This window comes from Acipenser ruthenus, chromosome 15, assembly GCF_902713425.1.
Source record: "Acipenser ruthenus chromosome 15, fAciRut3.2 maternal haplotype, whole genome shotgun sequence".
In the NCBI taxonomy this organism is placed as follows: domain Eukaryota; kingdom Metazoa; phylum Chordata; class Actinopteri; order Acipenseriformes; family Acipenseridae; genus Acipenser; species Acipenser ruthenus.
In genome coordinates, this window is record NC_081203.1 from 21,019,269 (window position 1) to 21,033,959 (window position 14,691).

The window sequence follows — 14,691 nt, forward strand, 5'->3', positions numbered from 1 at the left end:
ATTCATGACGCGCAAGCAACAATTGTAGGTGTGGGTTGGGTACAAGCGAGACAATTTTAACCAATAGCGTGGTTAGCTTGGCTTTTTTTGAATTTTGTTCTCTGTAACGGTTTGGCGCGTAGATTCAGATGGTGGAGTGTTCACAGAATAACTACCAGGAACGGGGTTTTATTGTTTACTGAATTACATTACAAACATAAAAACATCAGTAAAATGGACATGGATTTGGAGTCCCTGAAATACGTGGAATTGCAGCGACTTGCAAAGGATGTTGGTCTTAAAGCCAATATGAAGGTACAGTAGATATTTTGTGTTGCGAGTATGAATGATAAACCAACCGTGTTTTGTTCACATGCAGACAGTTCACAGTTGTCCAAATAATGCAATTCAGTATGAGTTAACCTAATAGTTGCATGGAATTTCAGACACTCTGAATGAGATTAGAAGAGAGGGATAAGAGCCCATTTTTATAATACATTTCTCATTTCCAGCAAAACCAATACAATAATTTATTTTATTTTCCAATTTATCTTTACCTTCAGTTCAACCAGCGACTATCATCATCAGCGCTCATTTAGTTCCACAATGTAACTTTTTATTTACAATTGAAAAACATATTTATTCATTTAATCAAATCTTCTAATTAGTTTATTACTTGTTACTATGGATTATGTGGGTTATGTATCTTGTTGTATTGTTTCTGTTAAACTCTTTATTTATCAGGCTTATTAATAATTCTTTTTTCAAACAAAGCAAAATTGCTCATCTGCCTGGCAAGCAGAGCTTTATTTGTCAAACATAAATCTCTCATGTGGCATCACATGGAAGCTAATGAAGTGAAATGTTCTGGAGCTTTTAAAAAAAATTAAATAGTTTTTCCTACGCTTCAATATAAAGTACCAATGCTATTTTGTTAAACATTTTTATTTTATTTTGTATGGGACTTGGTCGGAATAGTTTTATTGTGGTTATGTTGCAAACAAGCATTGGATTAATTCACTTATTTAGACAACAGAGTGATTTGTGTTGCATGCTCTTTTTGTATCAAGGCAAATAACCCAGTTGGTCATTTGTTAAAAATATGAACCATCAAATCATCAAGTTTCTATAACGGGGCTTTGTGGGCTGTCAAAACTTTGCTTGATCAGTGTTATTAATTTCGGTAGATAGCATTGCTTTTGGCAATTGCATAGTCGGTTTCAGTCAAGTTTCTGTGATCAAACCGCTTTTTGCGACTTGACCTTGTGGCAGAACTTTGTCCCAGCCATAGTGTTGTTAGTTTGTCCACAACTTGTTGTTAATAATAATATTATCCAAATATCTGTTGTGCATTATGTCCTCCACGAGTAAATAGAGTTGGCATCACTTGACACATGCAGTACAATCGGGCCTCAACTGCTGAAGTATCAAACGTGCAACAACACTTTTAGCCCATTAGTTTTTGTTGTGGGGTCTTTGTTAGTTACTTTAACTGGAAAAACACTTACGAACCTACAGTGATGTGCTGTATTAACATGACTTTTTTTCTCTTTCCATAGGCTGAAAGGCTCCTAAAAGCTCTGAAGCAGCATTTTCAAAAGCCTCAGCAGGATGAGGTTTCAAGAGAACAGGTGAGAACAGGAATAGGGAGATGTCACATTACTCTAATCCTCTGGTTACATTTAACAAGTTATGGTAGACCACATTTGTTTGTCTCCGACAGGGCTAGTCCATAAAAAGCCAATACAGTACTGATTGCCTCTTTTAATGTCAGTATTCCCCTGATCATGAAGAAATGTAGATTTGATGTTTAATAATTAAGTCATCGGTATAAATATCAAGACTAATGTCCTTCAGTTGCAGCTTATGGCTTCAAATCCAATAGTATAATCAGTTTCTTATTTAAGACATGATTGCACTAAGCTACTTACTACTGAAGTTTTTTTTTGTTTTTGTGTTTTATTTTTTATTTTGTTCTTAGTCATAATTATATAAATACACCTACTGCAGTGTGTTTGTTCCCCTTTGTATGTTATACTAATGTGTCCTTTTCATAGTTGAATTAAGTTCTCACCTGGTGATGTTTGTCTCCACTAACCCACAGGAAGAACATATCAATATGGATACCACTTCTTCCACTGAGTGTGGTGGTTTAAACCTCAGTCTGGAGCGGCAGACTATTGAAACTACAGTATTCGTAACTAAACGCCGTAGACATGGCAGACAGGCTGCCAAAACCAAGGAAAGCAATCCTGAAAACAATCGTGAAGAAGAGAAAGCTGAACTGCAAAAAGAAGCTGAAAATGAATCAAAGGTAACTGGCAGGTTTCTGTAAGGTCTTTTGTTTGGTTGCTTTTTCTCTGGAACATTGTCTTCTTCGTACAGTTTTGGGATGGGTGTGGAAATATGAGTAATAGGTTAGGTCATTTATAAACATTCAGATAATTAGTAAGCCTGACAACAGTTACCAAATATTTAGTATAGATTTTTAGGGTTCATTGTGTAGCACAACTGATCAGGGTTTTTATACCATATGAATCCTCTTCAACAAAGCAATATAATGTAAATTATGGTACAGCTGGGGTTTAATATGTACAGTAATAAAAATATTATTAAAAACAGCTTCTAAACAAATTTCAGATTTCTCTGGTAAAGGCATGTCTGACCTAAATGTCATTTAATAAGAAAAATTAAGCAAGCAGATTAACAATTGCTAATTTGTCAAGATGTTCTGCTTTTGTGGGATCTTGGTACAGTCTACTCCACTTATGTGTATATCGTATAAGTGTATCCTGCCTGTATGTACCTGTGCTGGCCCTGCAGGCACAGAGTGAATAAACTAAACAAATGAATTGTTGGCCTGAATTAAGTGAAGCCTCAAGAAATTGTAACTACATAGGACTGTGCCATAATGAATTGTTACCGGTACAGTAACAGCTTAAGTGTATGCTCCATTTGTGTGTAAATACTAATGCAAAACAGGTTATACACTTAAGCGGGTTAGACTGTATTTGTGCCAGGGGTAACTCGGTGTCTCCGATGATGCCACTGATTGGCTTGTACAGTTGGATGTTTCCCCTTGCTTTGATCAAGGGAGGTTGAAAGTTTGGGGGCTTCTCCCCTATTTATTAATTAGTATTTTTTAAAGGTGTGGGATAAGAATTTGGATAAAATAATATATACAAAAAAAAAGTTTAATTACATATAACCTTCAAGTCGTAATTTTATTTTCCCAAACCTTTAGGATAATGTTGGAGAAACGGAGCAGACTGTGGGACAAATCCCAAACAAGAGGAAACACTGCCTGAGAGAGACAGTTTCTAGTGATTCTGAAGCAGAGGTGGTAGAAAACTCACCCATCGAAGTCACAGCTGAAAACGAAAGAGAAAAATGTGCAGTTTCAGAGACTGAGCAGGTGATCGAAAAAGGTAATGAGCGATTTTTAGCTTTAAATACATTTCAAATAAGATCAATCAGTAGATAATATCAGCAAAACAAATGGCAGAGGACTTTTTTTCCCCTTGTGCAAATGGTGACAAACATCAATCTGTTTAACTGCTATTGTGTTTATTTGCCTGAAATTATCCACCTCATTAACTATTACATATAATCAGTGAGTCTTTCATGTTGGAATATCATCTTTAATGTGTGTGTAATTTATATATATATATAATATATACTGTATATAATATATATATATATTTTTTGTGTGTTTACTATAGAAAAGCGTCAGACAATACATCCAGCTGGGAAGATTCCTCGACTTGCAGGGCTTCTGAATCGAAAAACTATAATGAAGCCAACAACTCCAAGTAAGAATCCAAATGTATCTGCTCTCCCCAAGTGCCTGGGTTATGTCACAGCGGTAATTTAAGTGTGTTCTTACGTTTTTTAACTTGAAGGAAAAAAAAAAGTAAGCGTAGAGCCCTGTAGATCATCGTGATGAAACATATCAGAATCTGGGGGTATATGAAGGAATCTGTCTGTATTCAAACATACATTTTTACATGTACATACATTCAGTGGATAGGTCATGAAATCTGCTTTTTCATGTTGTTGAGGGCTCTGCTTTTAGATTTAGAGCCATGGCAGGGGATGAATGTCACTGACATGCTTGTTAAATAATACATACAAATGTTAAACTTGTGATAGTTTCCAAAGATCGAGTTATACTGTGGAAAATAAGTGTGATAATTATGCTGAGTGCATTTTCCATCACCTTCAGACTTCAAGAAGCTGCATGAAGCACATTTCAGTAAGCTGGAGTCCATTGATTCTTACATTCAGAGGAAGAACAAGCAAATGGAAGCCTTCAAAAATTCTGTGAAAGAAGTCAAAGTGAGTGCTATTTTTCTTTTTCTCTTCAGTCTACAGTATATACCTATCAATCCAGATGTAGGTTTGGATTTGCTTGGTTGTCAGTTAACCATCACTTGGGCTTTTGCTCCAGTTAAATAAAAAAAAAAAAAAACGTACAAAATGTGGACAGCAACCAAACAAATACATTTAAAAGAGAATGTCATATGTGTGTTTACCTGTTTTTAAGTTTTCTAGGTTTACTTGCATTTGCAATTGAATGTCGTTTTAAATGTGGTTTCATTTATTTTAAATGAGTAATAGATTTTTAAATGTATTTTTATTTTAGATCATGTCTGCAAATATCTTGAAACCATCTGAAGGAAGAACTCCAGGCCAGAACTCTAAGGTAAATTGCATAAAATAATGTATATGCTAGTCACAGGGTGAACTGAAAATGTTGTAAAAGGTATCTGCATTTTTAAAATGGTTTTCCTTTTTCAGAAGTCCCTTTCAAGCCGAAGCAGCTCCTTGTTTAGCCCGAAGACTCAGGAAAAGAAACGTACTGCAACTCCTAATCTGCACAGATCACCACGTACTTCTACCAATAAGCCCAATACAAGTGTGATATCTACTTTCAAACCAACTATACTCTCAGCCAGGAAAATTAACGTCAGGTAAATAAATCGGAAGTTAAAACGATTCTTATATGATGTATACTTTATTGGTCCAGTTATTTACTACGGGTGGGTTTAAGAGCTTTACGGTTTGTTCACTAGCATTCAGTGTTTCATTTAAGTTTTAATTTTGCACAGAATTTAAAAGGTAACTGTTTGTGTGTGGTTTGTTTTATTTAAGATTTTCTGAGGCAACAAAGGATAACGAGCACAAGCGCTCTCTTGTGAGGACCCCATCCCGGAGGTCCCAATATACTGAGACTGCTAAAACTCCAACAGGACAGTCGAAAAGGGTGAAGCCAAGCATTGACAAGCCAGGGGTAACAAGTTCAAATAGCAAATTGCCAGGTGATTTAACTCAGCACTCTATAATGACTGAAAAATGTACATTTTTCTTTTGGGGCATTTTTCATTTAACATATTGCAGAACAATTTACCCATTATTGTAACCTTTTTTATTTTTAGTGGCTACACCATTCAAGTTTGAAGGAGCAACAGCTGGTACACCAGGGACCAACAAAAAGAATACTGTGTTTGACTTGAAGGCCAGTCTTGCGCGACCACTTGCCTATCAGCCTCACAAAGGTATACTGGGTGAACTGGGGTGGAATGTAAGGTATACTGGGTGAACTGGGGTGGAATGAGCCATAGTAAACTGTAAATCAGTTTTTCTGTAACACCTTGTTAAATTTAGTAACATTTTACATCAATCCCATAGATTGTATATTGAATTGTGTTTTTTTAATGTTGTGGACATAACTGTTGCCTTTATTTTCCTCTGATAAAGGCAAACTTAAGCCATTGGAAGCTACGAAAGAAAACAAAGCAGTACTGAACAAACCTCTGAATTCAAGTGTGTGTTCACACCAGAAAAATTACAAACAACACCCCATCCAAACAAGGTGAGTGGCTAAGTAAAGGACAGTGTGGATTTGTTTGTTTGGTTTATTTGGTTTGTTTTAGGGATGTGCTTATGGTACATTTTAATGAATGTTTTAAATGCCAATGCGTTTAAACCATATCTACATACACACACACTCTTTATATTACATTACGATGTATACTGACAGCTGCCCTGGTTAGTATTTCCCAAGCAAAGAACCCCTAAATTAGCAAATAACGTTTTAATATTGCAAAGACCTATCTACAAAGTTTAAAAAAAAAAAACAAAAACAAAAAACACGCACACACCAAAGTCATATACTGAAGTTAGGGCATTAGTTGATTAACCAGTAGATTCATCCATGCACGTTTGTAATAGTTAACTATCTTTTATAGTGGCTGTCCTGCATGTAATACTAAAACATCTATAGAATCATCTAAAAAAGCCCAATGGGAATTTGGTCTTATTAAAAGCATTTCTATTATTTTTATCTTGGTAAATTGTATTTTTTGTACTACGCTATTGAGGTGTACCTGTGCTTGGCCCTGTGGGCACAAAGTGAATAAACTGAACTAAACGTATATTTTATTAAATTTTTTTACATTATATTCAAAGAACAAAACCAATAATAGTAATAAAAAAACACAGCTTACATTTCTTGCAAAATCTATCAAATGCACAGATTACATTGTTATATTAACTCTACAGTTCAGGGATCGGTGCCACAAACGGGAAATCCATTTAAAAAATAAAAAATTTAAATATCCTTCTGTTGACAAATTACATAGATATATAGGACTTTTTTTTAAACAAATAATTTGCATAAGAGTGTACTGGTAAATTCAAACCTATACATAATTTATTTACACTTATGCATTCTCTGAGTTAATAATGAAAAAAACTTCCTTTTAAAATGGTGTTATACGTATTCACAGTCTCCATCTAGAGCGTTGTGTTTATTATGGATGTTAGCTTTTTACTGCATTCAGTAACTCCATCCACAGTAATAATTAATGTTTTCATTTCAAATGATGAAGCATTGAACTTGTGTTTGTGGTACGGCAGTTTTGTTTGGCATAATTATACCACGGTTTTCTCGTCCGGTTCCTCAAAATAATTCCAAATGTGGCTTTGCCTCGTTGTTTTGTTTAGAGATGCAATTTTATTAAAATATATAACAAGCGTCAGAAAAAACGCTTTTCTTACCCTGTGTGGACTGAACCATACCACGCCCACTACAACCTGAACACAGAGTGTGCCAATGATGCGCCAGATCAACCAAGAATAAAACCCGCCCCAGTGTCAATCTTTCTGTTGCACCAATTAGAAAAACTACTGAGAGACAATTGCCAAACCCCTTCCTTTTTATAATATCTTCCCTTACTGTGACACCACAGCAGTTGGATGCTATATATATAAAGTAATGCATAAAAAAGTGCTTGTTATCGATGGTATCTGTCTTTTGCATGCAAGGTAAGATTTAACTGTCTAATTTAATGTAACTCTTGGCTGCTCACCTGAACAGCATTTGCTTGGAAGTTAGCCTCATTGCTTCAGCAGAGCAGGTTTGAGTTTTATTTAAAAAAAAAAAAAAAAAGTTTTAGCCTTATTTGTGTTTGAGTATAAGCAGCAAGGTCTATTTATTATTTTAAAGTAGAGTGTCACATATGGTTAGCTCTAGCCATATAAAATTTGACACCATACCAAATGGACAAAATAATTAGTCACAATCTTTTGATTAGCCACCTGTCACACAATACAGTTAAATGTCACTTGTGACTTCAATTTGACTGGTTTCTGTATCAAGAGCAGACAGTTATGGTATTATGGAATGGTATTATGCCTAGTTTCATGATATACTAACTAGTTGTCACACACTTAGCTACAAAAGAATATATAAAACTAAAAGGGAAATGGTGGCTTACCATAAATTCAGTCTTTCATTTCCATACATTGGGTTAATAAACTTTTGGAATGTATTTATTAAAGCACCAGTGTTGGCATTAGATGTATGTCACAACATTTTTTACGTATGTTTAGAGAATCACTTTTATAATTTTTTCTCCCCAGGGGAGAGAGACGAGAAAAGCATTTTGAGGACAGGAAGCAGAAGAAAGATAAAATTCTTGGTGCCCGAAGAGGCCTGGCCATGAACTAAAATAATTCTAAAACCTAATGTACATATTGGATAACATTTCAAAAACCATTTTATTTCATCTTCTTTTCAGCTGATTAGCTCACTTATCACAGTTGCTTGGTGTAATTGTTAGTCTTTTACTTAATTCTGAGGCTTGTAAATAGTATTCCCTTGAGTCTTGTGTCTTGCATTTTGTACTTTAAATGTCATTTCTGTTTTAAGTCAAGACTATTAAAAAAAAAAAAAAAAAAAGTTTTGTACAATTTAAAAAATGTTATTTGTTTCTTTTTATCTATGACTATAATTGTGTTTTTAAACAAGATTGTCTTTCATCTAATTTTTATCTGTTGTGGATTTAATCGAAATGGTATAAAACTAGACATGTGCATGGGTATTGTAGGTAAAGTGAACTGTGTATCTTCTAGGTAAATTGAATGAAATGTATACATTTTTGGATACAGCTGCACTTGTAAGACAACATTAAAGTAACTTGCATATATTTGCAGTGGTTGGTTATCTGTAAAGGAAATCATGATATTTAGTAAGCAAATGAGGTGGGGAAAATGGGTAACAAATGCCCCAGTGCTACTAACTAGCCCAGCTTTATACTCCATTAATGTAAATGGTGATTGTGTACAGACCTACAAAGTAAAGTGTAAAATCTCTTTTCCCAAAATGTAACATTGTCTGGAAACATTGCAACATTTGAAAATGGATGGATTAAAAAGTTTAATGATCAAACATAATATATTTGGAAGTTTTTTTTCTGAAATTTAAAATTGAATTGTGGTAAACGATTTCACTATCCAGGCACCTAGAATGACGTGGGAGAAAAATTCTCTGTGTATCGCCATAGATTCTGAAGATCCTTAAAGAGCTGCATCATATCAAGAACATTGTTTTATTCGTTCAGAGGGTCTCTTGGTGTTTGTTTCTTATTTTGCAACACTAATGTGTAAAATTCTTTCAAAAAAGTAATCATTGAAGTCTGGGATTCTGAGGTGTGCTTATGGAGCTTCAAAATATATATATATTATAGTGAAACAAAGCACATGTAGCTTGTTGATTCTGATTAGCACCCACAACTGTTGGAATAAGAATAAAAATAAAGAAAACAACACTGAGAACTACTGTCAGTAATGCAAACTGAATGACACAAGTACTATAGTTTCTTTTAATGTTGATGTACTACTGTTTACACAGGTTTTATGCAATTCAGCCAAGATAATGAAACATTCACAGTATACTGGTGTATGTAGAGAGAGATAGATTTTCTTGTAAATATATAAACACTTCTAACTATACATCAATGTATCAGATTCTCCCCCTCTGCAAGTGCACCTGTTCTGAAAACCAATACACTTGCAGCTGGTCTGTTCATATCAAGTATATTTCAATACTTTTACATTCATATCTTCCCAAAGCGCAGCCAGTATGAAAAGTTAGACTTCCGGATTCCTCTTGTACTGCTCATAAGCAAACTCCTCTGTGTGTGCCCGGTCGTTGCACACAGCAATGAAGTCAATCTCCAGCTGAAATGGCCCATCAGCTTTGTCACCCAGGGTAAAGCCAATAGTGTTGATCTGGAAAGAGAGTCCAAAACCCACTCCGTAAAACACATGTATATTATACTTCAACTTCCATGCGATGGTCACAATCAAAATAAAGTAGGATCTATGGCTCTAGTTACTACTTCCATTTAAATCGCACTCCTGTTACCGATGCTGTACTATGACATTTTATGCCCCTATGCAACTTGCAACATCCTCCTCATTCGTGACATAAAACTGACCAAAACAAGATTTTATTTTAGTAATTTCCAAAGGTAAAAACTTAACTTGCATATACCACAGGAAGTTAGTGCAGAGGGGTGGAGAGACACATTTTCAAATACAACACGTCCAGTTTGGTCCAAAATTATCTGGTAGCCTCACTGTTGGTTGCTGCCAGTTAAGCATTGCATTTGGATTTTATGCAGGGTCAACCATTGATCATTAAAAACGTAATGGTTGTTTGTAATTAAAGTATTTTTTTTCTTTTTGTATATATTTTCTACTTATGGTGTTACAGGAGTTGAGCAGTAAGTGAAGTAAAACAAATCTCAATAAATACACATCCTGCTTCTGTGCATAAATGAGTTGACAGCATCGGGTAGTTTACTTCACATCCAACGAGGCTTGTTTAGCTTCTATACTGCGCTTCAAATAAGCAGGTAATCTTTTTTCTCTGACATTGTTAAATACAGTCTTGTGTCTGCTAAATAAACTTTTAGCTGCTGGTAAATACAATATGTATTTATTACACAGCCAGGATTCTAGAAACATTTTAATTTATAGTACAAAAGTAATTAAAATAAAATAAAGTATATATATACAATATATATATATATATATATATATATATATATATATATATATATATATATATATATATATATAAATAATTTATGTTTATATTTCAGTGCCCCCCCAAAAAGTTTTGTGTTCCAAAACATGTTTCTCTCTCAGACTTATCTGTTACTTTTATTAAGAAAACCAATGCATACACATAAAGGGTCCTCAACACGTACAGGTTAAAAATCTTCAATAAACCGGTTTTATGTATCATACCAAGATGCAATCCTCGGTTATAGAAGTCCAGCAGCATGACAGAGGTTTGGAGACGATGGAATGGCGCAAACTGCTATGCAATAGGAGCCTTAAATTATACCTGGACATATTTGTTATTATCATTTGTATGTCTCTGTGCTGTCTTCTCCAGCAGTCTTGTGGGTGAGTTCTACTGTCTATAATACTCCAGTCCACTACCCAAAAACATCTATGGTTTACCTTGTCTAACCAGAGTGGATGCTGGCTGTCTTGTATTCTCCCACGGCTGGAAAGAAAGAACTTTGAAAATGGAATCTAAAATTGGAAGAGAAAATGAAGAGAAACTAAATTAAATTCAAGTAACCAGCGCTGGAAAATTGGTTGGTTCAAACATTTGTTAATACACAAGCCAGTGGGGTCAACACTGCAGTGTAGCCAGATCATGTTCCCTACTGCAACAATGCTTGTGCTGTGATTGAAGTGAGTGGCGTATTGTGGGAACAGAAAACCAGCATTGTTGTTTAGGGAGGATGATCTTGATGCACTGTGATCTTGATGCACTGAGAACGCTCTAGAGCAAATGTTGAGAATATGTTCCCCAGTTGATTTATGGCCCATCACGTGTAACTGAAAAATGTCAACACGGGACACAGCAAAGGTAACGGAATGTGTTTCTTGTAAGCGCTGCAGTGCTCTGTTACTCTTTAAAATGAAGACAATCATAGAATAGAGCTGTATCAAATATTAAAACAATGGGTTTTATTTAAAACAGTATGTGTGAATCCCTGGTGTATTCTCTTTGAAAGCAAGTCAAATGCCATGTTTGGTTATATTTCAATACTTAAATAGTGGTGATGTTTAGATCACTTCATTAGATCCCAATAACTCTGTGTTATGTTTATATACTCAACTTAAGTCACATGGCTATAAATATGGAGGCAATGTGAGCCATATTTAACTGTAAACCCAGCTGTGGATATATTAAATATCTGGTATCCCATACCTTTACATCTTGCCAGTAGGGTCCACCCCGAGTAAACAGGAAATAGTTGTACATGTCGTCCTTCTGATGAGAGAAATATGTTTCAGCTGCAATGTTGATCATCCAGGGTCTCCCGTCTCCTCGGATACGCAGGTAGAGGGAGTTGAAATTGGACCAGTCATGGTGCTTCTTACGATCAAAAGCACCCTATTGGGAAATAAAAGCAACAGTCCAAGTTGCACCAACTCAGATTTACAAAAAAAACTTATTTATTTTGTTTCAAAATACAGTTTGCATCAGTTTATCTTTTGCATTGCAGAAACCCTCTGCAGTATTTAATGCTGTCTCTACTGCAGCAATATATTTTTAAACAATCCATATTGTTTTGATACTTTTTAATTTCACACATCAAAGATCAAAAATCAACTGGGGAAAGCCTTTCTTAACTTTTACTCAGGAGCGCCCGCCAGGACAAAGAGAATTCCTCTGATAAGCAGATTTATCCAGATCATGCTCCCTTCTGCAAAAATTGCTGCTGCTATTACTGAAATGAGTGGCTTATTGTGGGAACAGAAAACTAGTATTGATTCAGAATGGAGTATGATCTAGATCTGGTAAGTGTTATTATAAGGGGATATAGTGATATGTAGTGGTATGTCACACTTCACATTGTTGCATATCTATTCAATTGTAATTAAACTTAGTATTATTATGTAGCACAAGTTATTGAATATATCAGATCCTGGGGATATAGAGGGAGTGTCTGTCTGTCTGTCCGTCCATCTGTATGTCACACTTACACTTTTTGCATTACTCTGGAGAAACCTTTATCCAATTGTCATCAAATTCGGTATTAACATTGTGCTAAATAATGATCGTAGCAAGTTTCCCCAGTAGCTGGGGATATGTATCCTTTGTGGAGAATGATATCATCATCAATGTTCAAGAACTCCTGTACGGTACCTTGTCCTCAAACAACAAAACTGCTCCACTAGCACTCACAAATGGACATGTGGGGGAAGCCCATATTGTACTTACCAGTAACTGTTTTGATCGTAGTGAGCAGTACCCACTATATCTTGTCTCCCCATCTCTGGGAACGTCAGTGCAGAGGTTCCCATACAGCAGAGCGGTAAGGTTGTTTCTACCCATTTTCATATATGCCTCACTCTTCCCTCCAATCTCCCTGTCTGAAGACGCCACCCACTGTGCCAGGCTTTCCGGGCCCCGGAATTCCCAGATCACCCGCGTCTGCTCCAGAATGTGCTCCTTTAAGGGTCTCCCTTCTGGTCCCTCGAAACGACCCAGCATCTCTTTTTTCAGGAGGCCAAAGTGCTTTTTCACACCCTCTACACCCTTGGCAAAGTTCAAGTTAATTCTCTTCCAGGGAGGAATGTTTTCCGGTGGCACACCAGGCCTGCGATAGCTCCGGCTGCGTGCCTGTTCAGGGGGTGCCCCATTGGACAGAGGGTACAAGCTTGCTTTAAGGTATGCACGACTGTTTGTAATACACAGCAGTCTGTTAGTGACCAAAGCCATTGTCTATAAAAGTAACCCCCCTAGTTTTCTTGCAGGAAAGGGTATTCTTTATGGCACAGGAATGAATCCGGGTTTGGTTGTCTTTCTTTAGTCAACTCTGTCTTTGAGCAAAAAAAAAAAAAGCATAATTTTGAAGTAACACAAAAGAAGCAAACGGAACAATTACAGCAGAGCATACGAGAAATATTTTCTGACTCACAAACCTTTTCCAAGATGGACCAGCTTGAAGTTTAGAGTAAAGGTGGTCTACCGCAGAAAGCGTTTGTTCAGCATTAACTGAGGACATTGGTTTAGTACCAATTGCAGTAGCTTCCATATTTTTTTTTTCATATCTGGCATAATTTGACAATTTAAAAAAAACAATTATAAAAATGTCCACTAAATTTATAAGCGGTGTGAATATATTCTGCAACAATAATGAGACTACAGGGAGAAATGTTAGCAATATACAAGCTAGAATCGATCTCTAATGTGACACAAGCTACTTGACCATATTGTTGTTTCATACTGAGAGGATTTGACATTCGCACTGTTATAACACCAATTTAACTTGTACTTGCAGGAAACATGTAACATGTCTGTGCGACAAATGTTTCTTGCGATAAAAGAATCCAAACAAATGACACTGAGGTAAAACTATCATCACATTTTATAGTGATAGTTTTAGATGCTTCTAAATTTGAGCTATTGAACAACTCAATTGGCTCAGGAGTCGGGAGGGGGCGCCGTTGGACCCACAGAGCTGAACGTTCGGATATTTTTTTCTTATGGATACCATTTGTGTGCATTTCTTAAACGAAATTCCTTGTCTCACTGGACCAGCATGGCTTTATCAGAATTAACTGTGTAACACAAATGGATCTGCAAAGCACAAACCTGGTATTTAAACCATTTGCACCAAAAATAATTACATATTTTAATTCCAGATTATACAAATTACTTACATTCCAAAGTTAAGGTCACACGGATTTCTCTTGCGAAAGAGAAGTGCATCCGGACTCGATCAGTGAAACACACACCACTGAAAATTGTACCTTAATAAATATAATCTCTCGTATACCAAACTGCAAATACGTTTTACATTGTATTACTATAGACATATAGCTGTTAAAAGCTGATCTACATGGTAAAAAATCTTCCCCGAACACAGAAATTCTATAAGTGGTCCGTCATGTTATTCAGTCCGAATGGAAAACGGAGCTACTCTAAATATTCACCCCAGTCTGTTGCTAGATTGTTGATTTACGAGTAATCTCCAAGTAAACGTATAGTTATATGTACTCTCATTAATAAATTAACATTAACTGACCAACATCTACAATTTGAAACTTCCCCACGACAGGCTTTAAAAATATTAATACGATTAATACGTTAGTCAAATTCCGTAAAATATGCACAGAACATTGTCAATCCCACTCATCATAAACAGGTTTTAGCCTTTAGGTGGCGCTAAAGATAATAATTTGACATCTATCTATGCGAACAAATGGGGCAAGATGGCGTTCCAATTTACACACCAAAATTACGTAATAGCCAATGTTCTCCTTTTATATCTATGGATATGGTTTTATTACAACTTTGGCTTGTTATGTTAACTTCACCAACATGGC

General features: G+C 35.7%; 2 protein-coding genes across 3 annotated transcripts; one reads left to right on the forward strand and one right to left on the reverse strand.

Annotated features, from left to right (window-relative positions):
- On the forward strand, positions 1-8,718 carry LOC117422677 (nucleolar and spindle-associated protein 1-like). The gene is made up of 12 exons (XM_034037929.3): positions 1-294; positions 1,539-1,610; positions 2,084-2,293; positions 3,224-3,407; positions 3,702-3,791; positions 4,205-4,317; positions 4,625-4,684; positions 4,780-4,952; positions 5,134-5,300; positions 5,418-5,537; positions 5,740-5,854; positions 7,906-8,718. The coding sequence occupies exons 1-12, from the start codon at positions 214-216 to the stop codon at positions 7,991-7,993; spliced, it is 1,473 nt and encodes a 490-aa protein (XP_033893820.3). The 5' UTR covers positions 1-213; the 3' UTR covers positions 7,994-8,718.
- A 414-nt stretch (positions 8,719-9,132) lies between these two features.
- LOC117422668 (complex I intermediate-associated protein 30, mitochondrial-like) lies at positions 9,133-14,541 on the reverse strand. 2 transcript variants are annotated; one of them, XM_058987415.1, is made up of 5 exons: positions 14,026-14,541; positions 12,581-13,178; positions 11,564-11,749; positions 10,801-10,875; positions 9,133-9,555 (listed from the first exon to the last, which is right to left on the reverse strand). In XM_058987415.1, the coding sequence occupies exons 2-5, from the start codon at positions 13,079-13,081 to the stop codon at positions 9,415-9,417; spliced, it is 903 nt and encodes a 300-aa protein (XP_058843398.1). In that variant the 5' UTR covers positions 13,082-13,178; positions 14,026-14,541; the 3' UTR covers positions 9,133-9,414. The 2 variants fall into 2 exon arrangements, with proteins under 2 accessions (XP_058843398.1, XP_033893803.3); XM_034037912.3 differs by having other exon boundaries at positions 12,581-13,182.
- Between the last annotated feature and the right edge of the window lie 150 nt (positions 14,542-14,691).